Source organism: Amblyomma maculatum, chromosome 1 (genome assembly GCF_055883805.1).
Source record: "Amblyomma maculatum isolate TAMU_Amacu chromosome 1, ASM5588380v1, whole genome shotgun sequence".
NCBI lineage: Eukaryota > Metazoa > Arthropoda > Arachnida > Ixodida > Ixodidae > Amblyomma > Amblyomma maculatum.
Window position 1 is genome coordinate 316,863,691 of NC_139344.1, and position 27,421 is coordinate 316,891,111.

Consider the following 27,421-nt stretch of genomic DNA (forward strand, 5'->3'; position numbering starts at 1 on the left):
CAATGGTGGGCTGCTGTGATACGTACTACGTGAAGACAGCGTATTACATGATGGATCTGCCAGTTTTATATTGTAGTGATATTGGTGATTTACTCCAGTTTTTAACAATGTTGGCCGAGGAGAAAAGCGTAATAACTGATGATAGAGATGAAACATTAAGGTGGGGTGTAACTATGGATTCAAGAGGGGGTACCTAATGGACATATTGTATGCGCTCAATGAACATATCGTTAGTTTGATTCCGGAACGTGGTGTCCTGAATAACAGACAACGTGGTATGTGCGACACAGCGTCCCCTAAGCTTCGACGTTATATTAGCTCTTCAAAATCGAATGTAATTGTAGCATGATGTAATAGCCATTAGTGCTACATCCAACGCAGGTGGTGTTTATATTATTTACGTGCATGGGGATAATCAGCAACTTGTGGAAATACGATTTCCAGTGAATGAAATGCGCTCTTCAATAATGACACTATGACACTTTTTTTTTTTTCGAGTGCGAGAATCAGTGTGGATCACTTCATTCTTATAGAGAAGAGTACTAGGTTAACTCTAAGCCTAGCGTACCCAGTAAAGGCCGGAAGTACCCTCTCCTCCCCGTTCTTCTTAAGCATCGTTTTATTAAAGACGAAATAAAAATTCATGAAGTGCGCTTCATTTTGAACAGCTTGTGCAATATTCAGCTGTAGGCTAGCGACTATAGCTTCTCTACACTCAGTTTCAGAACGTATATATGGGCAAAAGTTATCTAAACAAATAAGTCAGCCACACTTGCGGAAGTTTCTGACAGCGTATGAGTAACTGGCTACGGGCTGGGAAGACTTTCCTCATTCAGTCATTCTTTACACGAGAGTTTAACAATGCGCAGCGGACATTATACTAGTGATTCACAGCGGCGGACAGGGTTGAAGCTTTATTATAATCTGTGATTCGCAATCACATTGCCTTTCTAATTAACTCAGAGGACGACCTGAAAAATTGATCAAGACTCGGACAGGGAAAGGAGACCAGTGGACATACAACTATTTCGTAAAGGACTGTTGTAATGGAACACCCTTTGCGATAAGTGACGAGGCGCTCAAATTGATAACGGAATATTCTTACTTAGGGTAGGTAATGACCGCTGATCCACAACACGAAACTACAATAACCAGAGGAATGATAATCTGATCGAGGGCAGATCGTAATTATTCTCATATTATAAATGGCAGCTTACCAATTTACCTCGAGAGGAAAGTATATAACAGTTGTATCTTACCCGCACTCCACTACGTGGCAGAAACATGGAGGCTAACGAAATATGTTCAGCCCAAATTCAGGACAACGCAGCAAGATTTCGAAATGAAGATGAAGGATGTAACGTTAAGAGACAAAAGAGAGCAGAGTGAGTCAGCGAACAAACGCGATGTTAATGACATCCCGGTCGAAATCAAGGGAAGGGCTTGTAATTCGAAGGCAGGATAACCGATATCAGTAACGCTAACCGTTCTTAGAGAAGGTAAGCGTAGCAGCGGTCGGCAGAAAGTTAGCTGGGTGGATGAAACCGGGATGTTGGCAGTGATAACGTGGTCACGGCAAACGTAGGACAGGGTTAATAAGGCTAATTGAGTTATTTAGTAACTAAATACAATTTTATACATATGTATGCCGCTATGCTTACAAAGCTTTTCCTTATTCTCGCTGCTTGTTTGTTCTTGTTTTTTTTTTTTTCCTGCGGTAATCCGCTGTAAACGGAGTGCTGACCTTGTTCAAGCCAATGGAGGCTTTTGGGTAGCCCCCTGCAGCATCACGAGTATTGTAAAATCAATGTTGGTGATAAAATGACGTTATTTGCTTTTGTTTACTACGTTCTATAATAAAAAAAAGCACAAGAGAAGCAATAACTTGGAACCCTCGATTTAAAAGCTTAATCGGAGAAAATCCCTTCCAGCGTTGTTTGCCATAACATTCGCTGATTAGTCGACGGGGTGCGTGGCGTCGTGACACCACGCGTCATGGCTGAGAACTGGTTGATGCACGCGTATAGGTGGCGTCATGAGACCACGTGGCACTGTCCAGTTGGAAGGTGTGCTGGTCACATGACATAACCGAGTGCTTTGGAAGGCCTGTTGACAGCTGCGTTTGATCGCGCGAAGACGTGTCTGGAGAGATGTGCGTATCAGGTTGAAATGTCGCCAAAATAAACGCCGCGTGTGTCTCCTGTGCCAAAATATTCCCGCAAGCGAAGAGGGCGACCACAGACGAATGTCGCTGAAGGTTAACCGACGCACTGGTTCAAAGTATGCGGCAATGACGGAACAGGAAAAACGGGCCGAGAAGACTTAAATCAGATCGCACTCTCAACACGTATTCAAATAAATTTCTCTGAAATTTTAAAGTGAAAGCCTTTCTAGGCTCATGGTGAATATCTCGCGTTCCCGAGATATGTTAGCGAGATTATGCGAGATTCCGTGAAATGTGTCCGCGTGACATCGCAATAGGTTCTGACGTCAACATAATTTCCCCGGTAAAGATGTCGCAGCAGTTTCAGATGACGAAGCCAAAGAAAGGAAATTAATCAAATTATAACGTGTACACAAACACGCAAGAAAAAGGAACAAGAAAAGAGATTCACAGAAGAGCAAGAAGAAAAAAAGAAGGTGAGTCTCTCGCCATTAAGCTCTTAAGTGAAGCTAAGTGCAATCCTGTAATTTTGCTTCCGTTCTTCTGCGTGCTTAAAGGACTTGGGAACCAGTGCATAGCTAAGCAGCTCATTATCTTAGGGGATGGACCACCATCTTCAAGACCCGTACTAGAGAGGTGGAAGCGGCAGTGGTACTGGTTTGCAACAGCCTCAGAGAAAAGGCGTTTCGACATCTGCATTGTTCGACGGGAATATCTTTCGTTAAGGAAATAGGAGCTGAATGTGTGCAGGCAACTGGAACCAGTTAAGCTGAGAATGGTACGATAGGTTTTTATAAGAACCATTTATGGTTCGCATGTTCGAACCTTCGACAAATATAGTACGGTGGCCTCAGTGCAACGGCTACGCAAGACGCTTAATTGTTTGAGAGTAAACCATATCCTGAGGGGGGAGAGAAGAGGAAACAGCAATTCCAATTCCTTTACTAGAGCTGAAAAAGCAGCTATGACGACATGTCCTTCCGCAGTCACGATATCGGTTTTCACTCCAACACCGGTGGGCATGTCGATAGCGCGGAACGTCAGCTTCATCTTTTCGTGATTTGTCATCGTCTTTTGATGGGCCCCGTATATGCCTAAACGACCGAGATGAAACAGCTTCTCCCCTGCCTCGCTATGTTACCTCGGTCGGGCACTTTCCAGCCAGACAGACATAAAAGAAATATTTCCCTCACGAATCTACATTTGATGGGTCCGTCGTTTAAAGATTAATGCCTGCTTCCTATCTCAGACGGTCTCGCTTTGCAATATTTCAAGGCTGTGCTGCACAGCTCGGTGCCCATTTTATGGTGAAGGACTATAAGCATTACTTTCTCCAGCTCACTTACCTATTTTAGGTATGCATGCAAAAGCACTACACGCTGCATGCATAGCCATCTATGGAGGAGAAATAAAACAGACGAAAAAAAAAAAAGCGGCGTGACAAATACACGTGTGGTAAACAGGGTTCTGATCAGTGGTGAAAGTGGAAAAAGAAACGTTACGAGTAAACACCGCGCTCGTACTCATGTGCTGTATCATGATAAGTCTAAAACCTTGGAGGACGCCTAATCTCCGCCTTCAAGAATCGGACGCGATTGCTGGATCGGGGGCCGTTCGTATCGCGCACACACTGTGCCCGCATTTATTGAACTTGAACTGGCCAGTCTTCCTGGCTTTTGTGTAGCGTGCCTGTCTTGCAATTCACAGGCCCAGGTTACGATTCCCATCTCCGCCTAAATAAATCCAATAACTTTTTCTGTTGGATTACTTTGATTCGGATACTAGAACCTCCGTAGCAAACTTAGCGGACATCCAAGGATTTGTTATTTGTTCCTGAATTTTATTACTTCATTAAAGAACTTCTCTCGGGGGCAACAACTCTGATGCCAAGGATTTTCAGCGACACACACATTTCCGCCTTAATCTCGGTGAGTTTCAGTGCCGACTACATGATGCGTTCAGGAATCATGTAGTCGGCTTCATACCTGCAACATGAAGCTGTTGGAGTCGCCAGCCCTACCGTAAAAGTTGTTCCGAACAGTGCCTATGGGTTGCCAACCAAGAAATGAAGTGATGGTCACGGTACGCGTTACACAAATGCTGTCGAAATTTATTGAGCGCGTACACCACGGCAAGGCATTTTTTAATAATTTTTTTAGGTGATGGACTGGTTTATTTTGGCACGGCACAAAGTATAGGGCTCGTGTAGGCGATGACTCGTTTAAGGCGGTACTGCCATTGCACAAGAGTTGCCCAAAGGCTGGCGTAGCTCTCATGAATGCGTGCTTTCTTCGCGGTATTCTTGTCAAAATGACATAAAGACAATGACGTCTGATACAGTTCTCGAGAAGATGTTTCTAGATGTCCAATCTACGAAGCCGGAAAAATGGTGTCGCTAATTCACGTAGCTACAGATGGACGTCATGAAATGACAGCGCGCAAGTTTGTGGCTCGTGTCGTGGCATCTTCACTTTGTCGGCGGAGATCTCACTATTAAATGATTTATGTCTTTGTTTACAGGTGAAGTAACCGCCGCCGACAAACAGTTTCTGAAACGATCTTGTAATGCATTATGGGGCTCTCACGTATACTGCGGAGCATCCGCAACGGATGTGCCAAAATCCGACCAACAGTGCCGACACCAGCGTAATGCGCTCTTCTTCAGCCCGGGATAGCGGCCCTAGCTCTGACGATATCGAGTGTAGTGCAGTATGGCGGCGTGAACCATGACGAGGCACCAGAACCTCTGCGAGCTGAAAGGCATGAGAGCAGAGAGGGATGCCTAAATTTCCTGCAGGCGTTCTCCTCAGAAGAGGTACGGCGCACCAGGCATAAATCCCCCCAGGCCAATCCCGCGCGGAACGAACAAGGGCAGAGCACGTGGTCCGCTTAGCAGCAGCGGTAGCAAAAGGGTTGTCAGATATGCACCCCATGGCACCTCTCTTTGTGGGCTGCTCACACTCATCTGTAGTGATACGGACCTCCAGAAGTCCTGAAGTGGAGGCTCGGGCGACGACGAACAGCGGCAGGCGGTGAGTGTCTGCATGAAGTAGGGCCTGGGCGTGATGGTGCTTCATCGCCGATAACGTTAGAGACGCAAACCAGAGGGGAATCGATGGTACAGTCTGAAAGTTTTGCAGCATGAGCCACATCTCTGAAGGTTTAAGGGGCTCTCGTGGGGAAACCAGTGAATCCATGACGTAATGAAGAGCACGTCTTGTGTTCTGCTCATGCGCAGCGGTATAACGCACGCGCCGAACGAAAGATCGCGGACCGACGAATTCCTGGTATGAAGACCTGAGGCACTGAAGCCATTTTGCTACCGTCACAGTGTGACGCCACGCCCGCATCGTGTCACGGGAGCATACTAAGTAAAATATATAATAGATAGATAGCATACAGCCGCAAACATGATTTGAACTCGCTGGAAAGCACGCTGACCAGCTTCCCTGGCCGTTGCGTTAAACAATGAAGCCATCGCCATAGCGTGGCATCGCTGGTGTTGATAAGCCATTTCAGTGAACTGTGCACCGCCTTCTTCATCAACTTCCATTCGTGTGAAATTCAGTCCCAAAGAAAGAGTACGCAGTCTCAAACCAAAATTCTAATAGGTGGTCGGTTGAAAAAGAAAGCGCCAGGCGCTCTTTGAAGCGCACTCTTCACAAATGCTTTATGACAATCATCCAAGATGGCGTATATTTGTATTGAGGAGGTAAAAACGCATTATTATCTACCCGAGTACAGCCATATATACGGCCACAAAGGAAGGCCACATAAAGCTTATGATACGGTTGCGTAGCTTTTCCCTGTAGCCGTATGACTGCGTACTAATGGATGCTAATGAGTAATTATTCACCTGCCTTGCAGATGCTTCTTGCTGACGTATTGTGAGGTAACTGAGTTAATCAATAGTAATTTTTCATTTCACAAAGAAATGATAAAATGTACCTTATCAAGATATTATTACTAAGAAAGTACTTTCTTCTCTTTTTTACCTCTGGCTCTTACGTTATCCGAGTAAAGCTCGGGAAATTAAATAAGCACGGTAAGGTTCTCAATACATGCAGCGCGTGGGCATTTTGTTTGGTATAGACACTATTCATTATCAGGTTTAGCTTAGGATTAGCGGGTGGCAATTGTAGCAACCCTGTACTGCGGCAGCCGCCATACCGGTACGACTCGAAATTAAAATCACCAAGAAAAAAAATTACATTCCGAATTTCCGATGCGTTGGCGCCGGTATGCCGACCGCTGAGATTCGAGCAATTCGACTCCTATTGTTGCGCGCTGCGCGCCACTCGCTTTTCCGACACCTTAGACGATTTGCAACGCCGTCAAGTTATTCCACTAGAACTCGGATTTCCCCGATGCCGTGTCAAAAGCGCCGCAAGACCGCTCTGTGATGTTTTGCGTTGCGTGACATGGCTGCCAGCAGAGCTGTAATGACGTCATGTGATTAAGCTCTATAGGAGCTTTCGTTTTCAGCAGGGGTCATCCTAAGCAGGGCGCGCCATTAAACTATCGTGTTTCAGTTCACTATACATTAAACTAAACGATGCTCATGCGCAGCTGCTGGCTAGCGCCGAAGAATTTAAGCCTTACTGCGGCGGCCGATAGCGCGTTTTTGTTTTTAGCTGCGACGCCGTGTACAAATGGATACCGCGCCACTAAACGTTTTGCCTCTGTCATCGTTCGCGGCATCGATGGCATTCAGAAGAGCCCAACCACGCAGTCCCCACTCGCTGTTGTCAAGAGAACCCACTTTGCTCGAAGCTAAAGAATCTGCATTTGACAGGTCAAGTGAGAAGAGCTCATCTGGTAGATCACTAGAACAACAAGAGAAGCCAAGCTCTGTTAATAACGCGCAGTGCTGGGGACGCATGAACTGGCGAGTCCTGTCAGCGGAGGAGATGCCTGGCCATCAGACTCCGTGAGCTGCGTGTCGCCTTGCTTTCCGCAAAAGCTAGCCGGCCTTCGCTGGATGGCTGCATCGGACGGACACGTCGTGAGACACGCGTCCCTTTTTCCTTCGACTGGCAAACACACGCTTCCTCTCCATCCCATGCCTTCTTCGCGTCGCGCCTTCTCCGCCGTCACACCCGCCTCTCCAGACACGCCGGTGAGACACGGCGCTTGCGTTCGCCTCGGCAACTTCGCCGGATTATCCATAATTAACAGAGTATGGGGAGGACAGCCGAAAGCGTCCGCCCACTATACGCTCGCAAGCTCGTTCATGTGTATGTTTCTCGGTGAAAACGGGGCAGCGCTCGGACCAGCAATTAATTACCGAGTTTAAGCCGACGTAATTGTTTTCCGCCGATCCGTCATTTGAGTGAGTGCACTCCAGAGCGTAGTACACTGATGGCGAGCCAGACACGCTTCCCCCATTCTCACGGTACCCTTTCATAAAATACTGTATAGAGCAGCTTGGAAGCGCCACGCGTCGCAGCGGAACGTCGGAAACGTAGTTGCGCGTGTGCGCGCCAGCTTAATTCCGAAAAAGCCCGCATTAATCTTGACTGTCTAGCGCCGCTGCCTTGCCAGCGATTTGATATTTACTCACTCTTTCTCGTGACGTACGACGCTATAGTCATTGTTTGGCAACCGTGTTGCAGAACCGGTCGTTGTCACTCTTGTTGTTACCAATAATGAATTCGCTGTATTGGTGCATGTTCGGTACCTGGAGAGGCAGCGACACGACGCTTTTTACGTTCTTCATGACCACGCCGTGTGGCGAGTGATAGTCAATTCATTAGAATAATAATAATAATTGGTGCACAGGAAAGGAAGATCGCAGTATCTGTCACACTTGTTTCTGTGGAAAGCTGAACCGCGCCGTAAGGGTAGGGAGAAGCTGGGAGAAAAAGTAAAAAGAGAGAAAGGGGTGCCGTAGTGAGGTCTACGGAGTAATTTCGGCCACCTGGGGATCTTTAACGTGCACTGACGTCACACAGCACATGGACGCCTCTCCGTTTCGCATCCATCAAAACGCACCCGGCCGCAGTCAGGATCGAGCCCGGGAACTCCGGCACAGTAGAAGGAAATCTCGATTAACTACTGCGCCACCGGTGTGGGTTGGTTCATTAGAGCGCAGAGAAATTTTGCACGTTGAACATTCCAACGTGAGACCTCTCATCACGAGCTATTTGCCAGCACTCAAACTATCTTTTATTTTCTGTTTTTATTCGACATATATATTGTGGAAGAAGGCTAGGTTGAGACGGCAAGGTCGTGACGGCAAGGCCAGCGATGCCTTGTCTAGCGTTTTAATCCGGTGACAAAACCCAGGCGCGTGACGGAGCCGGCGCCGCGGGGCGATGATGATGTTATGTACAAATAAAAGAGGAAGATCATGACATATACAAATTAAAGAACATCCACGGAAGGCTCGCAATATCAATGACATATCCAACATAAGCAGTTTAGTTAAATACATCATCTATGCAGACGACACAAGCTTGTTCTTCTCTTCGCGGGACATTAAAGAACTAACCTACAACGCAAATACAACTTTGACGTCATTATCAGACTGGTCATCACTAAACTCATTAAAGATAAACAAGGAAAAAAACTAAGGCTTTATTATTCCATCCAAAGGGGCAACACATAATCAATGTGCCAATCCTCTATTTAGCTCACGCTCCCATTGAGTATGTACAAAGAGATACCTCACTTGGTGTCGTGTTTTCAGCCACTATGTCCTGGGATGCCCATGTGAGCAAAGTCTGCGCAGCTCTCTCTAAATATGTCGCGATTATTGCACGGAATAAGTATATTCTTCCTGTCAAGACAAAGCTGCACCTTTACTACGCGTTCTTTTATTCCTATGTATCGTATTGCTTCCTTGTTTGGGGAAAAACTACAGCTTCTAACATCCAGAAGATCTTAATTCTGCAGAAAAGAGTACTTCGTGTAATTGCCAACGTGCCATATGCCGCACATACAAGCCCGATCTACCTGCAATACAAAATAACACCGATCAACAAAATGTTTGACTACAGGTTTCCATCCTTCTATAAAAAAACAACGGCCAATAACAACACATTCTTTTCTAACATGGTGGTACTTACCCGACACCAAACGCCGTATACGACACGAAAAAGCCCTACCTACTCTTTACCGCGATGCCGAACAAATTACGGTCTTTCTACACTAAAATATATACTCCCCAAGTATTTAAACACACCGTTTTATGACCAGTTGCAGAGTATGTCTTCCGCAGCTATTCGGAACACATTCCTTGAATAAATTGATTGTACTGTGCTTCTGCAAACATGTATTGAATTGTAATGTTATGTAACCACTATGTTTCTTTTTCCTTTCTTTTTCTTTCTTTTTATTCTAGAACGTCCGATGTACCCTGATAATTTTGAGTGTATGCGTCTTTTACCTTCTATTCCGTGTGTAACAACAAGTGTTTATCAATCTCGCCCATTCAGTCGCTACAAAACTGCCTCTTTGTAGGGGTGGCGAGGCTTGTCAAGCTGTCGTAACGACTGCTTTTATCTTGCCGCCCTCAGTTTTTTTGTAAAGAAAACTGAAAATAAACTGACTGACTGACTGATATCATCCAACCACTGGGACATTACAGTGAGTGATATTTTAAGTAAAGCAGACGTCGCCGCAGCCTCTACTGTGTTTTCTGTGCTTTTTCATTAACACTTCTTTTTGGGCGAGTTGGTTCATTTTTGGAAAACTTTGAAAGAGCGAAAACACACACGAGCACTAAGGACAAGAGACGCGAATGCAGAAGATTTGTTCTATTCCGTGCCTCAAGGCGAACTAATGCTGGCTGTAAAAGATTGTATTGAAGCTAACGGCGACGTGTGTTTCCAGAATGCGACAGGTTAGTCTGTGGAGAGTTTTACTGATCTTTTGCAGTTTTACTTGAGGTCAACTTTTATTGTTCTTGACAACCTGCCTTATTTGCAGCGCGATGGCATTTGTATTGGGTCCTGCGTGGCTCCCACCCTGTGTGACATCTTTTTATCTAAGGTCGACAAAGTTTTAGATAAGCATTTTAATGGGGGAAGGATTTTAAAGATTTTAGATATGTTGACTTTTTAGTGCTTTTAAGAAAACAGACAACCTTCACCTACCCCTCTACAATAGGTGAAGTTTTAATAGCTTTCAAAAAGCATGGACTTGGGTTAAATTTTACTCATGAACTACCTGACTCATCTGTTTTACAGTTTTTAGATCTCGAACTAACATTCTGCGAAACACACGTTTGTTGGTCTTACTACCCTCGAGCGAAAAAAGATCTGCTGCCATATGACTCGGCGCATTCCAAGACTGTGAAGAGAGGGATAGCATTGCAATGCATGGAATCTGCTCTCAAGAAATCGTGCCCGCATCGAATGCAAAATAGCTTCCTTAATCAGATAAGCCGACTTTTAGCGGCGGGGTTCCCGTCTTCGAGCTCGATTGCTGTATGTGAGACCCTCCTCCAGAAGTTGAAGCATGAAACAGGAAAGAGCGGCTGTAATCGGGAAAAGGCCGAAAAACCTTTGGTTGTGCCGTACCTACACAAGACCACTCACAACTTAAAAAAAGTGGCCAACAGGCATGGTGTGCCGGTTGTGTTTTCGGCACCCAGTAAGCTGGGAGGGCTATGCCCCCGCATCTGTGGCCAGAAGAGTGGGTGCCAAATTAATCATAAACGTCGGTTTGTGACCTGTTCCACGGGAGTGGTCTACGCTATTCCCTTGACGTGCGAGAAGGTGTATGTCGGCCAATCCGGCCGTTGCATCAATGATCGATTAGGGGACCATTCAAGAAATGTTAAGAATTTTAAAGACAAGTACGCACATTTAGTTGCGCATATTAGTAATTGCAGTGGTTGCGTGGCCCGATTTAATGAGACGAAGATTCTCGGCAAGAGCATTGATAAGACAGCACGTCTCAGCTTGGAAGCCTTTCATATCACGAAATATGGCAACAGATGCATTAGCAAGCCTTCGATATCTCTCTTAAACGCTGAGGTCTGTTTTTTAGATGCGACTAATATGTTCACCCCTTGAGCATCTTGCTTTTTTGATTTTTTGTTTTTTTCCCTGCGTCTCTTGCTCGCACGTGCGTCACTGAAACTTCTTATCTTATGTAAGCTGCTGTGTATATAGGTGTTGCCTTGCTCCAATGAAAATCAGTTGACAGTCGGCGCTTGTGTCTCGTCTCTTGTCCTTAGTGGTCGTGTGTGTTTGCGCTCTTTCAAAACTGTGATTTTTGTGAACGTTAAGCAACCCTGGCAGGTTGGACTAAAATGAACCGGAAGCCTGTAATTTCGGCATTATTCATAGATTGCAGTGTAACATTAGCGCGTGAAAATGCATCCATCGGTCAGTATTTCTATTCACGCGTTTCTTGCACTCAAACATTTCACATTTGTTGTTAAAAATCTCTTTCCAATTTACTTCTCTTTCTTCTACCCGCAACTATGCCCCCTTCAGGTCCCTTTGTAACTGAGGACCAGGATCTCTTCCGGTGAACGGATTGTGTAATGCCACTCGTAGATCAGGATCAGTTCCAGTGATCAGATCGTTTATTGTCATTCTTGAACATTTTATATTGTCTACTAGTGGTTCAGAAAACATTACAACGAGTCTATGAGAAATCTAACGCTAGTGGGCTCGGATCCCATTAGTGGTTTGCCGTTTTTTTTTTTTCTGCTTTCTAACCAATTACCTCCACGAATCATTGTTACTTCACATTCATCAACGAAAAAACAAAAATAAAATTATATTACACTGTAGCTAGACTTGATTTCTGTTGTTATTGCAGTTTTGCAACGTCAGTGTCCTCAGTGAAAAATGGTTCTTTGGAGTACGACGCGTTGCATGCAGAAGGAAGACGCAGTTGTGCGGTCTTCTTGGTACAAATGTGAAATTGAATTTATTTACACTACTATATACATTTTTTTTACACTACGATCAGGGCGGTCGCTTCCATACGGAACGATCGGGAGCGTCAGACTAAGGCTCGTTCTCAAAGACACCCTGTCCTGCATGAGCGACGACTTATCTCGCGTCGCACTACTCGTCAGCGCAAAGCTTAAGCCGGTCCGAACTCTCCCTCGACTCTCCACCCAAAGTCCCTTTCCCAAGTCTCCCCTCTTCGCACCAAAACACTCCCTTATATCACTTGTCCCAGCATTCTGGAGTCATCACAAGGACCAGTCGGGAAGGCGTTTATTGGAACCAATCGGAGGGTTTTCTTCAAATTTGAACAGACCAGTAGCACGGTGGTGCTCGAATCGTGAGCCCAGCGTGCATTCCACGAACTAATTTCAGCTCATCTTCTTGAAGAGATGGCAGATAGATACATCTCCCAAACAGCAGCAATAAAGTACAAAGGCACAATAAAACGCCCCATCCACTAGCCGTGCTCGCATTACAGATACACACGGCGTTTGAGCTCGGCTGGCGAACGACGAGGTGCGACCAAAGACCAATTAAGCGCCAAATTTCAGCGCGACGGTTCGCACGTGTTCTTACGTCTGTAGCCTTCCCCGCGCTACATTTTCCACCGTTCCAGTACAGCTTCTCCGAAAAGGTTCTTAAAAAGCCGCATGCGAACAATGCCTGGAGAGAGTGACACACGGGCTCCGTCGCCGAGCTCACGCTTCCTCCTGGGTCTGTGCTGCCGGTGCGGTTTTATTGCGATAGCAATACTGCGCCAGGTTCGAGCCGTCACGTAGCTCACGGCCTTGAACAGCCGCGAAGAAGAAGAAGAAGTAGTAGTAGTAGTAGTAGTAGTAGTAGTAGTAGTAGTAGTAGTAGTAGTAGTAGTAGTAGTAGTAGCAGTAGTAGTAGTAGTAGTAGTAGTAGTAGTAGTAGTAGTAGTAGTAGTAGTAGTAGTTCGGTTCAGCAGCATTGAGCCCTTCTCATTTATATGTGGGCTTGTAGTTTACGCTCTCGCGTCACACTCTTAAAGGATGAGCTTAAGTGTCCCCAATAATGTAGCCCCTTACAATGTTGGGGCGTGATAAGGGAATAATGTAGCAGGCAAAAGAAGCTTCCGCTACCGCAATTCAACTAGGGCTAACCAGAGTTAAACCACAACTAATGTTTTTACTTTACCACCCGACGGCCCTCTGCAATCTGCATATCGCTTGCTTTGGGACGGCCGGGCAATGGGGGTGGGGCGACGAGACAAAAGCACTCAAAACGACGGCCGGTTGAGCGGTCTCGAGGTGAGATGCGCGTGGCTGACTGCCCGGCGGCCTGCGAACCTAAACCTATGCTTTCGTTTACGTCAGGGGCTGTTGACGCTTTTTACTGTACCCATGACAAGTGTGTGCAGGTTGTTTTCTGAGCCCTCAACTATCCAGAAGTCGGGACAAAGGATGGAGCTCCGAGAAAAAGCTTTATTTATGCAGAAAAGAACAAAATGCTTGAGCATTCTATTCCCCTCGTTGGCCAAGCGGGAAACTCAGTCTACGCGGTACGCTAAGATGTGAACGCTTTCGGGAGCTCGCTGGTTTAACCGCGGTTCAAATACATAGGATTTATGTTTCTACCTCACGCCTGACTCAGGCCGGAGAGGTTGTTTCCTTTCGACGAACGAGATTTTGCAAAACAAAAGAATGACGACTGAAGTTGGGCTAATCCTGTTCCAAGCACCGGTTCCAATACCATCGTTCCAGAGGAGGAGCGCATCGAGTGCCCCGCGAAAAACAGCGCGTGGCATTGATCTCGACTAAAATCGAAGCGTCTTCGGTCGATGCGGAACTTTCTTTCAAACACGAAGCTTGTTCGTGTCGCTATAGGATGGGCCCATTCATGTTGTAGATTTTAAGATGCGGCTGTTCTTTGCAGAAAGAACACGGCACACACTCTACTGTCCTCGTAAGAATGCTCGCCACATTAGGACGACTGACTAATCCTGTTCCAAGCACCGAATATCCGCTGAAGATGCAGACAAGATTAAACGGGATCGCTAAATGACGTGACTAACTGTTTCCATAATCGGCCTGAAAGTTTGACTTCGCAAAAGTCTCCGTAGAGAGACTGAGAAAAAAAAAAAAAGCAGAGCTGCCTCAATGACAATAAATAGATAAATGGTGGAAAAATAGAATAATTAACGGATCATTGTGTATCAAGGGAAGGAGACGGTAACATATTAAAATTGTATACAGATATACGGCTGCACTCGATGCGGTACTACGTTCAGTAAAGCGTCGCACATAATATACTGTTGCAGTGTGGATCACGTTTCCAAAAACAGCTTTTTCCTTTTTCATTGTTTCGATTAGAAGAATTTTGAAGATCAAATATGCTGCCAAAAGTTCACATTGCAGTTCTCACACTTTGCCCTAAAATGACTGAACAGCATAGAACAAAGCGGTATGCATGCTAACGAATGTGTATGCATCTCCACAAAAACAGAGTAAAATATTTTCAAAAAGAAGTAGAAATACATTTTTCCCAATCATCCACCAAGCTAGTCCCCTGTTAAGGGAGGAAAATCGTGCAATACAGAATCAGTATACAACGTAGTCTTCTTGAGAAAGCCCGTCAAAAGCCGTCCAATAAAAAAATAAATAAATAAAAAGAAATGCTGCAGGCTATTGCATCGTCAATTAAATAAAAAAATTGCTTCATTTACGATGCCCTTTCAAAAACTGTCCGACGACGTACTGGCTCTCCGTAAGCCTCTCTGTTCGAAGCAGAATCATTTGAAAGAAAGAAAAAAAAAATGTGCGCCGCTTTCTCTTCGACTATAAATCCTCCCTCTGTTTCTAGAGGGAGTGTTCGCAAGCTTGAAGCAAAACTTTTCTCGCAAAGCAGTTGAATGTTCGCCCAAATGCCCTCAATCCATTCTAATCGCAGAACTTAGTCGCGCAACACAGCGCCTATAGGTCAATACGCCAGCTGGTCGACCTCCGCGTAAGAGTCACCTTCGAAAGCCGCTTGGGCTCAGAGGTAGCACTGCCTACCAAAGGTAGCTTGGCAGGAAATGAGATCCCTCTTTATAAAGTAGGCATCGCATTATAATAGCCTGCCCACCAGAAAGTCGGCCAACAGGAGTTCCGGTGTCTTGGCCTAAATCACCGGGCGACAAAGACAAAATAACGAAAATATAGCTTAGCTCAAAAGCATTGGAAGTTATTAAAAGAGGGCGGAAGAGCACGGAGTGGTCTCAGGTAGCTTATAGAATGTCATTGTTTCTGGTTTTTCCGAATATCTGTTTCTTATAACTTCTACCTGGAACAAAATATTGCCTTTTATTTCTCTCCTTCTCTAAACAGAGAGTGGTTAGGCGAACAGCAGCAGGAGTAAGAGCGATAAGATATGGCATTCGTAAAAAGCGCCCTCTGCAACAACGCCGAGAGGGGATTTCTCTTTTCAGCAAAAAGCCCCCCCCCCCCCCCCCCCCCTAAAAAATAAAAAAATAAAGACATCAAAGCCTGGAAGAGTTCCCTCGAAATTCAATTTTGCTGAGTAAACAAAGCTGACCTCTTTGATAAAAGGCATGCGGAACGCCTTCTGACCGTGCAAGACGATAAGTTTCAATAAAACGAATACACTTGTGTCGCTAACCTTACGCCACATAGGCACGTTTGTAAGGCTTGGTTAAAGCTTGGTGAAATGTGGATTTAATAGTTGGTTTGAACGTCTAGCGCTGCCAGTTATTCGGGCACAGCAGGGTCGAATTGCCAGCCGCAGGGCACAGCTTCAGCACGGGAGATGGGCGCCGGAGACAAGCGATGGTTCTGGCGATGCCGCAGCGTTTTCTGTTCTTTGTCTTCTTTACATTGGATTTATATCAATGTTGCATCCTTCACGCATCGAGATATTTTACGAATGCATGCTAATGAGTATGCATGAATAATGAATGAATGTGTATGAGTAATGACAATGGAAACATAAATAAAAGGCAACCGCATATGCGGGCAGCAAGGTGAATGGGCGCGAATGGGGATCAGGAACGGGAGCCGCCGCGAGACGGGAGGCACTAACGCTGTAGCGACATAATCTTAAAGGAGGACCTTATGTGTGCGCCATTTCTTTTACGACGTCTGTAATTACATTTTTTCCCCTAAATCTAAACATAAAATTTAGTTACATAGCCCCTAGTAATAATTGCTTCGCAGCGGAAAAAGAAAGAAAGAAAAAAAAACAACACTGCAGAAGCCCAGTCAGCGCTCCAGTCAGGACGCTTGCCTATATTTCTAAACATTTCAATCCCGTTTTTTTTTTCTTAATACAATGATAAAACAATTTTATCTCCATTTTAGCAAACATACAGGTCTATAAATCGGGGAATGTTTAGCGATGGGCAGGAAATCTGGCGCGCATTGGTATAGGCTTACCTGCACTCACGCAGGCAGACGCACGGCAACACTTTCCTGAGGGCAGCAGCTATCTCTGCTACTTTTCGTCTATCATCAAAAGGAAAAAAAAAAGAAAGAAAGAAATAGACAGAAAAGAGAAGCACATAAATAAAACCGTAAAAAAATGGCCCCACTCGCATCACCAAGAGCCATGCGTGCGGAAGAACTTGACCGCTGCGCTTGACACCTCTGGGAGCCGGCCGCAGGCGCGGGCTTTTCCACGGTGATATATCGGAAAGCCAACGTCTATGGCCGGTCCTCTTCGGCAGGGATCAACGGAGCCCCCTACTTGCCGCGAGGCTTAGCAAGCCGCACTCTCCGAGCATCGATGCTGCGCGAGGACAGAGAAAGAGAGAGAGAAATCGCGGGGCACCGTTTTTCGACACAAAAATACTTCTCTTAACGCCGCGAATATGCACTGCGAGGTCTTGGGAGAGGTGCCAAGAAACACATCAAAAGTTCGCAACATAGGGGGAAAAATGAGCAGAAAATAAACGAATGCAGCAGCCAAGGAAGGGAGGAAGTACTGGGCGGTTCGCCGGAAATGACGATCAGCTTCCGGTTTTTGTGCTGCAGGGGGATATAGCGCAATTTAAGGAAGCGGCCAGAGGAGCTACGGAAGTAAGAAATGAGGGCTATATAAAAATAAGGAAACTGACAAGCAGAGTGGGGCAATTGAGAGGCAAGCTGCAAGGCAGTCAGGAAAATACGTTTCCTCCAGTGTATAGGCAAGCCGGCTAAGAATTGTTCCCTTTTCCTCTCCTTGTGCGACTACGCATATTGTGGGAGTGAATTTCATTCTGAGCGTGTATATATTCAGCCGCTCTGCTTTCGTGATCGCCGATGGGTATTCTTCTTGTTACCGCTTAGGCGGCGGAAGCCTCTTCAACATTCTCGGCGCGTCGAAAGGCGCCTCGCAAGCTGTTACGAACGGTGCAGTTACGAATGGTGAAGTTGGAATAGAGACCGCCTTGATTTCCCTCGACGACCCGGCGCTGAATTGAACAGCTCAATTTGGGTGACGCTAAAATACGGCGAAAGCTGACCCTTTTCTTTGTGTTCACCCGTCGTTCTCATCAATCCTATTCAGATTTTTCGCCGACGTTTGATTTTAAACAGAAAAAGAAAAGAAAAGTGATAACCTATTAAAACATCACTCTAGGCTTCGTTGTCGTACAGAATGATTGATTGCTTGAATGAATGAATGAATGAATGAATGAATGAATGAATGAATGAATGAATGAATGAATGAATGAATGAATGAATGAATGAATGAATGAATGAGTCTGTGAGTGAGTGAGTCAGTGAGTGAAGGAAATGACAAACGCGACAGGAGGGGGCACACATCACTATTTGCCCACTTCTGCTGGCGAAAATACGATATAACCCCTCTCGTGCTGTTTAAGTTTCCCGTTTTTTGCCGAACTTAATAGTCTTCAGATTGTTCTTGGCGCAACTTGGTGCGACTGCCTTGAAGTGAGACACATTAGCCTCTGAACAAGTGCAGCATAGCCCTGCAGGGCTATCCTGCACAGGGTGGAAATTATAATGGCGCTAACAAAATGCAGCATGAGGGAATAATTTCTGTCAGCATATGACCCAGGTATTTTGGTTTGCTGGCAACGAAGAGGCTGAATCATGACAAAATTCTGATAATTACCATTCATTCTTTGCAGTTAGGCACTTGATTACAACCGGGAGCTGCTACCAAGGTAGCCGTTAGAGACAGACATCACTTTTGAGAATTTCGAAAACCTGATTTCTTGGTTGCTGTGCTTCACAAATTTGAGTAACCGTGTGCCTTTAGCTGCATGTCGGTGAATGAATAAAGCTTTTATTTGATTGAAGGGATGGCTCTCAGCCGCCGCAATTAGGGAAGGAGGATGGATGAGAGTGTACCTTCTCGCTTCTTCACGGTTTTTCAAGCTGTTTCTCGTTGCTTGCATTGCTGCTGATCTGGTTGATTTGTGGTGTTTAACGTCCCGAAGCGACTCAGGCTATGAGAGACGCCGCAGTGGAGGACTCCGGAAATTTCGACCACCTGGGGTTCTTTAACGTGCACTGACATCGCAGCCATGCTGCTGATCTGCGCGCTGTAAGTCTACCTCTCTCACACTACTCGAAGCAGGCCGCTGTCACTGCCATAGGTGGCAATGGTATGTTGTATTGCGGGGCTTGATAGCATCTGATGGTCTAGGGTGGACATGTCATCATGACTAATATGCGTAATTTTGTTTCTTTCTCGTGAAAAAGATGCACAATTTGCCGTATAAGATGTCTTAGGCCTGCTGTACACTGTACCTGACAGTGGTATGCATATGTTGTATTTGAGTGTTTCGTGTCTGGCGAGAAACCACTTGTCATATGTGTGGTATATAGGCTGCGTTTGCTATTTATTTGCCCATAAATATTTCTTGTGGTCGAGTGAGCCCTTGTGTTGCCAAACACCGGCGTTGCTGTTGCTTCCTATAACCTAAGCCTGCTGTCGTGCTTTATTTTGGTGTGTACATAGTGCGTCATCGCTCTGCCAGGGGAGCCTTTATTGAGCAGTGTTTGGTAGGAATTTGAGTCGATCGGATTAGGCATGGAGTTGGGGCTTAGGGCGTTGTACCTGTCAGCAAGCTCACCCGCTTGCGCGGCGGCTGCGTGAGCGGGTGCGTTTCCCCCTACGTGCGGCGAATCATACGCTACATCGGAGTCCAATTACGCTGTAATGTACGAATCAAATTACGAGGACAGTTGCAACCAGAAATGAAGTGAAGAGAGATGATGGCCCAGTTCAGAGTAGTTATATGTTGTAAGTGCATCATGGTCTCTTGGACTTCATAAAATCAGCCAACCATTTTCCATTCATTTAAGCATTTATTCATCCTTCATCGTATACCCCACAGATGCCCTGAGGCAATAATTATCAATAAAAAAAAGTGCATCATGGTCCTTGTCTGTGTGTGTGTGTTTCTTCAGTGTCCATGTCTACTTAGCTCCGTTTTCCATCATGTCTGATTAACTAGCTCAAAGATCCAAGGTCCATCCCTTCCCCGAACAGAGGTTCTCTGCACCGCCCGCGCTGCGGTACGCGCCACTGCTACTTGCTTCGGTCGGCCCAAGTGCAAGTGGCAGGCAGTCAGCGTGAACAGTATACCATGCGGGTGGTGTATACAGCTATTGAGCTCGCTTTGCACGCTTCGAAGACGCTTGCTTTTATAAAACGGCGCGAAAAAAATGACAGCAAGTTCTGGCGCGAAAACGGTGCCAGACAAATGCGTAAGCATTAATAGGATCATGGGGCGGGAAACATCGACAGGAAGTGTCAGCAGAAAGAGTGTATCCGCAGAAGATGCCCGCAGATTGATAAGATCGCTAACGAGGTAATCGATGATAGTATAAATTGTATGTGGATTATGACTTAGTAGCTGGCTATGGTGATGCGTTTTAAATTAGGTGATCTGCCACCCAAATTTGGCCCACTGGACGCTCAAAATTAGGCTTTGCCCGAATTTTAGCAAACCTGATGTACCAAGCTAATTTCACTATGATCAATGCAAGAATTTGACTTACAAATTCTGGTGGGCCAGCCCCAAAATATAAGCAAACGGAAATACAAAATTAACGTTTGTACAAGTTTAACCGAAATTCGTGTCTATACGAGAGGCAGCCTGGAGATATCTTAAATATTCCGACTTAATTATTCAGGCAAATAAATGCTTATGCGTTCTCCGTACGAGAGAGGATGCACCCTTGACCTTCTTGCGTCGTCAGTTCAGTCCAGTCGTTCAGTCGTGTCCGACTCTTCGTGACCCTATGGACCATGTCACGCCATGTTTTCCGGTCTCTCACTATCTTCCTAACATCACATAACTTCATCTGCAGTGCCTCGAGGATGCCATCTAACCATCGCGTTCGCTGCCTACCCCTTCTCCGGCGACCCTCAACCTTTCCCAACATCAAATCTTTCTCCAGCGACTCCTCTCTTCTCATCACATGACCAAAGTAGCTGAGCTTTAACTTTAGAATTTGACCCTCCAATGAGCAGTCAGGGTTTATGGTCGACAATATCGACTGATGTGATCTTCTGGCAGTCCAAGGAACTCTCAAGAGTCTTCGCCAGCACCACAATTCAAACCCGTCAATTCTTCGGCGGTCAGCCTTTTTCACAGTCCAACTCTCGCATCCATACATCACAACTGGAAAAACCATAGCACGAGTTATACGAATCTTGGTTGGCAGGCTAATGTCTCTGCTCTTTACTAGGCGGTCAAGGCTAACCATTGCTCTCTTTCCCAGAAGCAGGCGTCTCCTAATTTCATGGCTGCAGTCTCCTTCCGAGGTAATCTTGGAGCCCAAGAAGAGAAAAACTGTCACAGCTTCCACTTCTTGTTCATTGATGCTCCAGGACTTGATAGGGCAAGACGCCATGATCTTTTTCTTTTTAGTGTTCAGTTTAAGCCCAAATTTCTCACTCTCTTCTTGTACGCGCATCAGAAGTCTCTTGAGTTCCACTTCACTTTCTGCCATTAAAGTGGTATCATCAGCATATCTAAGGTTGTTGATACGTTTTCCAGCAATGTTCGCTCCAGCTGAAGACTCGTCCAGACCGGCCTTCCTCATGATGCGCTCTGCGTATAGGTTAAATAGGCAGGGCGACAGTATGCAGCCTTGCCTCACTCCTTTCTCAATCGGAAACCAATCAGTAAGACCATGCCCAGTTCTGACTGTGGCCTCTTGTCCTTCATACAGGTTCCTGAGGAGACAGATGAGGTGAATTGGAACTCCCATCTCTTGGAGAGCTTGCCAAAATCTGCTGTGATCTACACAGTCAAACGCTTTCGCATAATCAATAAAGCAGAAGTAGATGGGTTTCTGGAACTCTCTTGCATTTTCCATGATCCAGCGAAGGTTGGCAATTCGGTCTCTAGTTCCTCTGCCCTTGCGAAACCCAGCTTGCACGTCCGGAAGCTCCCAATCCACATACTGCTGCAGCCTACCTTGGAGGATCTTCAACATCACCTTGCTAGCATGCGAAAAAAGCGCGATCGTGCGGTAGTTGGAACAATCTTTGGCACTGACTTTCTTTGGAATGGGGATGTAAACTGACCTCCTCCAATCCTGTGGCCACTGCAGGGCTGTCCAAATCTTCTGACACAATGTATGCAGAATGTTAACAGCGTCATGGTTGAGGTTTTGAAGCAACTCAGCTGGAATGCCATCAATTCCGCTAGCTTTGTTCTTAGCAAGGCTGGCTAAGGCCCATTCAACTTCGCTCTTCAGGATGCCCGGCTCGAGATCAGTAATCACAACCGTCTTATGTTGGGTTTGCACATTCGGGTCCTTTCTTTTGTGTATTCCTGCCACCTCTTCTTTATCTCTGAGGCTTGCGTCATAGTACCCAGGAAAAACGAGTTTTCAAAGCTGAACAAGGTGATAGGATGATCATTAACAGCCGGCTAAAATTTTTCAATAAAAGGCATCTAACACAGTCGGAAAAGAGCTTTTAAAGGTTAGTTAACGAGCTAATGCTAAATATTATAGAAAGCAGCCTGTACCTATAAACAGTTGGACCGGCTGCATGGTCTGCCGTGAAAAATGCTTGCAATGAACCCTTCCTTGAAAGCATTGAGTACCTAATGTACCGTAATGCACCAGAAAAAATAGTGCAAGGTGTACGGGCTTCAATGTTCAGCCTTGTTAATATTATTCTATTCCAGTGCGTTCATTCGTGGAACTGTGTTGCTGATGAAATGCGCTCATCATGAACGAGTATTTAATTTCACCCGTTCCTGTGAGAGCATGGAAATGCTGATTGTTGCAAGATATTAACCAACATTAATGCATGAACGCAGTTCTGCTGATGGCTTAAAAGCTATTTCATGTTTTGACCCCTTGCTTTATGAATCTAATAGGAAACTGAAGGAAGGCATTTCGTCCAATGCATTCGCGCCTTTTGTAACCACGCGAGTGTTAACAGCTTAGCGATTTCAAGAACTGACGGGACGACATTATCTGTATTCGTAGTTTTGCTCTCGTAACATATACTCTATTGTCAGCTAGGTTCTCATTAACTGTTACTAACAACAATAGCTCATGGATTGAAAAAAAAAAAAAAAAGTGACTGGTAACCTCCTGGGAAAGAAGAGCAGGTAACTTTACTGAATGTTACACAGGAATTAGCCAGTCATTTAACCATACATTTGTCTTCCACTGTGGCGTACTAACTACGGCTTTTTGTTTACGTGGAGATGACATGTTAAAATAGAAAATGTCATGCTTGACGGAGAAGCACCAATGTACTGATATTAAATTTTCGCTCTCCATCACTCCCAGCGCGCTTTCTTTAAATCAATAACGCATCAGGTTGTTGCAATTAATATGAAGCTAAAGTCTATGCTAACGCATATTTTTCTTTCGAAGAATACGTTTCTCGCAATGAGAAAAAAAATTCTAATACCGCCAACGCCTATTCTAGGCCATCTCATACGCCCTACTTTCGCCACCCTGGAGGGCCTATATGAGTCGCTTTGTGTTGTGAAGGAAGCATTAGAGTCAACCTGTGTCATTGTCAGCAATTTTGTATATTCGATTTGAGTGCAGCCGTTGATGGTACGGCACGACATTGAATTATAATTGAAAACTAGAAATATCGTACAAAGCAGTGAGAACCTGAAACACCGGAAGCTCATTTGGTGAAAATGTTCGCCATGGGAAGTTCGGAGCGTGCGAATGTTTCGCTTCGCTTCTAGTTAAAACCAAACAACAGGCTTTGCGGCCTGACTCAGGGCGTCATAAATGCCTCGCAGCGTCCAATGCACAGAATGCCGTGTTTACTGGCAAAAACAATGCGTGGCCTAGATGAGGTAGCAAGATCTGTGAACATTTTACCCGACCCTAGCGTAGATTTTACTCCGCGCGATAAACCAACCTACAGTATTTCATAGTGGGTAGAAGAGCGCGAAGACACGAAGCACAAAGAAGAGAAACGCAGCAGACGAGCGCTGACTCGCAATTAACTTTTTATTAAGAAGAAAGCGGATTCTTATACAAATATATCACATGACGTTACAAAGAACGGAACCCTTGGAAAGGCAAATTCAAGGGATATCTTTTTCACTCATCTGCCACCGTGGGAAGCCCTACCAAGCAGAAACCAAACACGCAAGTCCCCCCACACGGCCCGTCTACATCAAGTCAAAACAATCCCCAAACATTATCCAGAAAAGAAACCTCTTTACAAACAAGCAATAAGGAAGGATGGCTGACACACTGCGACTGCTTCTTGCTGATTTTATAAGCCTCAATTATTTCTCTCGTCGATTTGTCCCTGTGTCGAAACAAAATCTTTGTTTTAGAAACCAAGGTGCGGCAACTTTTGTTTTTCTTTTTTTTTCCTCTTTCCCACAAGCACTGCAATGATTTTTCAGGTGAAAATATCGGCGCTGTGCCACCCACTATGAAATATTGCCAACTCGCCCTACTGTCCATCTTACTACAGTATAGAGGCAATAGGATAGAGTTTCATCCAATGAACCCACTTATTCGTAAAACAAAGTCAGTCGGAAGCCTCCAAATATAGGCATCCTTAACAGGCCGAGTGTGAATTCACGCCACACTATACCTTACGTTATAATACCTTGGCGTGCTGCGCCGTAACTTGCCGTACCATGCCACAATGCTTTGACAGAAAGGTACATTAGTACTTTTATTATGTGAATGAATGTGGTACTTCCGAGTTCCGCACAATGCGTATCCTCCACGGCAAACCGGCTTTCGCTTCATCTCCACCACAGGCACCCACAACGCATATATGGCCACGTTTCGAAGCGCCCTTCGAGAATGTCATAGCACCCGTCTTTGCAGGCCCAGCAGCCCATACGTTTCTCGTCAACATTGCCAGCGGCGGCACCGCCTGCAGCTGACGTCAAGCGCCCAGAGGCGATGACGACGCCGACGACCACGCCGCGTTTGTCGCTCGCAGACTGTGCCCCTGGCAAAAGAAAAAGCGCCGGGCGGGAGCACGCTGGCTGTTGCACTGGACGACCCCGGCGTCGCTTCCGGCGCGAGATATACGGCGTCGGCGGCGACGCCAGACTATAGCGCTCTGACAGCCGGAATGCAACAGCGACAAGCCACGAGGACCGTTTCGGGGAAACAAATATCGCGAGGGAGACGCGCCGGTTTGCTTCCGCCAATGTTGCGTTGTTTTGGCTTAGTGTGGGTGCGACCCCGTTCGGTTACGCAGAACTGATTGCTGTCAAGGTTGACACTAAATGGGTCATGGTTTTAACAAGCTGGGCAATATGAACGTCGCCTCCACAATTCCTTGTGCTTCTTACCCGCTAGCTGGCTACACCAGACGCTGCACTGACTGCTCGTAGAGGTGTAGCACAATAACAAAAGCGATTTCCAAGAACACACACTTGGATGCACACGCGAAGACATGAGCGCGCACTCGATCACATGAACGCGGAATTGAAGCCCGTATGAACATTCGGCCAACCGAATGAGGTAGAAAAAAAAACTAAACAACAAAACAACCTTTAACTGCTGCGTACTATCGGCGTCAAATGAAAAGCGAACAGCGGGGGCCCTATTCTCGACCATGCGCCATTTTGTTTAAATTGTGACGTACGCGTGACGTGTGCAGTAGGACGGTGTCAGGTTACGTAAGCACACAGTCGGGTTACGCATTCTGAAGAAAAAGAGAAATAAAGGGACAGAAAAAGCGCACTGTCGTCTGCTACTATATATTGGCGCCAAGTATGAAAAACGACGATGCTCCTGCAGGAACCGATACGCTGCGGTGCATTACCTGATTCGGAAGCCTCGGGTTGCAGTGAGGTGAGTGAAGATGTTGTGGCGTTGCGGTGTCAGTGTGTCATGACATACTTGCCGTCGAACATTCGGCATCAGCTACGCACGGAAAAGCTGCGCGAGTTTCAGCTGAAGAGCAAGAGCGGCAACGGAATATTCGCAGTGGTGCAAAATGAGAGCGGAAAGTAGCATTGCTGTTTATAAGCTCCTATGACCTCTCACGATCACTTATCAGCGGCTTTTAAAGGCAGGAACTAAAACGTTTAAGAACTTGGTCGTAAACAGAAAGAATCGACAGATTTGCAAAGTAGCTCCAGTACTGACGAAGAGGCGCCGGCGCAGCCGGCATTTTCCACGTCTGAGGACCACGCTCGCAGTCTCAAAGTATCAATTCCTGTTATAGTACTGGCTGTGCTACCCACCTTTTTCGAAAAGCCGCGTTATGACCAGCTCCCCCAGGTCACCAAGTTAGCTTGAGTTTCTAACATATTGTGTCAGCATGAGTTGTTTAGAGCGCGGTAAGCAGCGCAGAGAGAGGGAAATGGAGGGAGACAGAGAGAGGGAAAGAAAGTCTTCCACGCACACACGAAGTGGAAGGCATACGTTGGTCCTTACACCTAGTCGGTTAAATTTTCATGCGCTGGCGTGCGAAAAGCTCTTGCCAAACGCAAAAGATGTCCGAGACAGCAGATGAAACAAAAAAAAAATAAATAAAAACGGAATAGCAGGAAGGTTAATTAGGCGATGCCCAGGCTACTATACACGTGCAGAAGGGGATAAACGGACAATAAGGAAAGAAAGCGAAAGATGACTGAGGAAATCGTGGTATGAAGCTAGAGCGGCGCTACGTGCGCGTATTCCTTACTGTCGAAACGGTAAAATGCAAATCAATAAAGGGAGATTATTTTCCGGCTGCATTAAAAAAAGCAGTCAACACAAAATGTCACTCAACTACATCATGTGACTAGAGCGTACCGTATAACGTGACTCCAGCTAGTACTTATTTTTTTTTCCTGAAAAATAAGAAAATGGTGAGCCCGCATTCATATTAAAACAAAACTTTATATATATAAAACACATCACATGTAGCAAACAAACATGTGCAATGTGTATATGGAACATACATTCCTTTATTAAAATAGAAGCTGTGAGTATTTTTTCTTGCTTTTCCCATCGTGAAAAGCCTGTTCAATTCATTAACATTGCAGTGAGTGCATAGTGCAAGGCAAAAAAAGGCAGTGTTTAGAGCCGACATTTAAGACAGTCTTTGGTGATCCCTCGCTGCCTGTCGCGCGAAGTTCCTGCACAGCCATCGAACCATATGACCGGCCCTCAGGTTGTACTCACGAACCGACCAGACAGATAATTAGGAAGCACCGCGGTGCTCTCTGAAATTCATGATGGTTTTGTGGGCGCTGTTTAACACGGAGATAAAGAGAAGAAAAAATGGGACTGGCGCCTTTATTTTTGTTCTTTATCTCTGTGTTAAAGAGCGCCCACGAAACCATCATGAACAACCTACAACTCGCCCAATTTTCCCTTCTGTTGTTCTCTGAAATGTCTCGTTTCGCGCAGATCAACCGCTTAAGTTAGCGCATTGCTGCGCTTGGCAACGACAGCGCGGATCGATGGTTTCTTTATCATAGCAAAGTAATTACAACGGGAGCGTAGGTATGATCCTCATGCGGCTGTAAGTCAGCGTCTAAATATTAATCCTCTAAATGATGACGCAGCTGAAACGTTTATTATAACGTCGTTTAAGTGCTTCATGCAATTACAACAAGATGTGTCAGCTTACTTTACCACACACCAAACTGTCTACCAAACTGCGGTGAGCTAACAGCCGCCTGCACTGCACGTCAAATTTGCCATGCGTTCGCGGTCGCCCCAAGTGATTTGAAATGCGGCGCCCAACTTTGGTCATATACAGCAATGGCAGAACATCCTTTACGTAATGAAACGTCATTTTGACGCCATCATTAAATGTTTATGCATGACGTATTCGCCGTCATACAAAGTCAGCCAATCAGATTTCAGAAGTCGGCTCTTGACAGTGGGCAGTTCATTTCAGCCCATTCATAATACAAGCGTAAGTGCTTCCCTTTCTATCATATATA

General features: G+C 45.7%; 2 protein-coding genes across 2 annotated transcripts in view; one reads left to right on the top strand and one right to left on the bottom strand.

Moving 5' to 3' along the window:
* The window catches only part of LOC146207197 (metabotropic glutamate receptor 5-like), a 386,410-nt gene that overhangs the window by 342,306 nt on the left and 16,683 nt on the right, over positions 1-27,421 (bottom strand). The window lies entirely within an intron of this gene.
* On the top strand, positions 8,652-9,735 carry LOC146207198 (uncharacterized). Its single transcript, XM_084587089.1, has one exon. It carries the CDS (start codon positions 8,861-8,863, stop codon positions 9,410-9,412), a length of 552 nt encoding a protein of 183 aa, XP_084443215.1. The 5' UTR covers positions 8,652-8,860; the 3' UTR covers positions 9,413-9,735.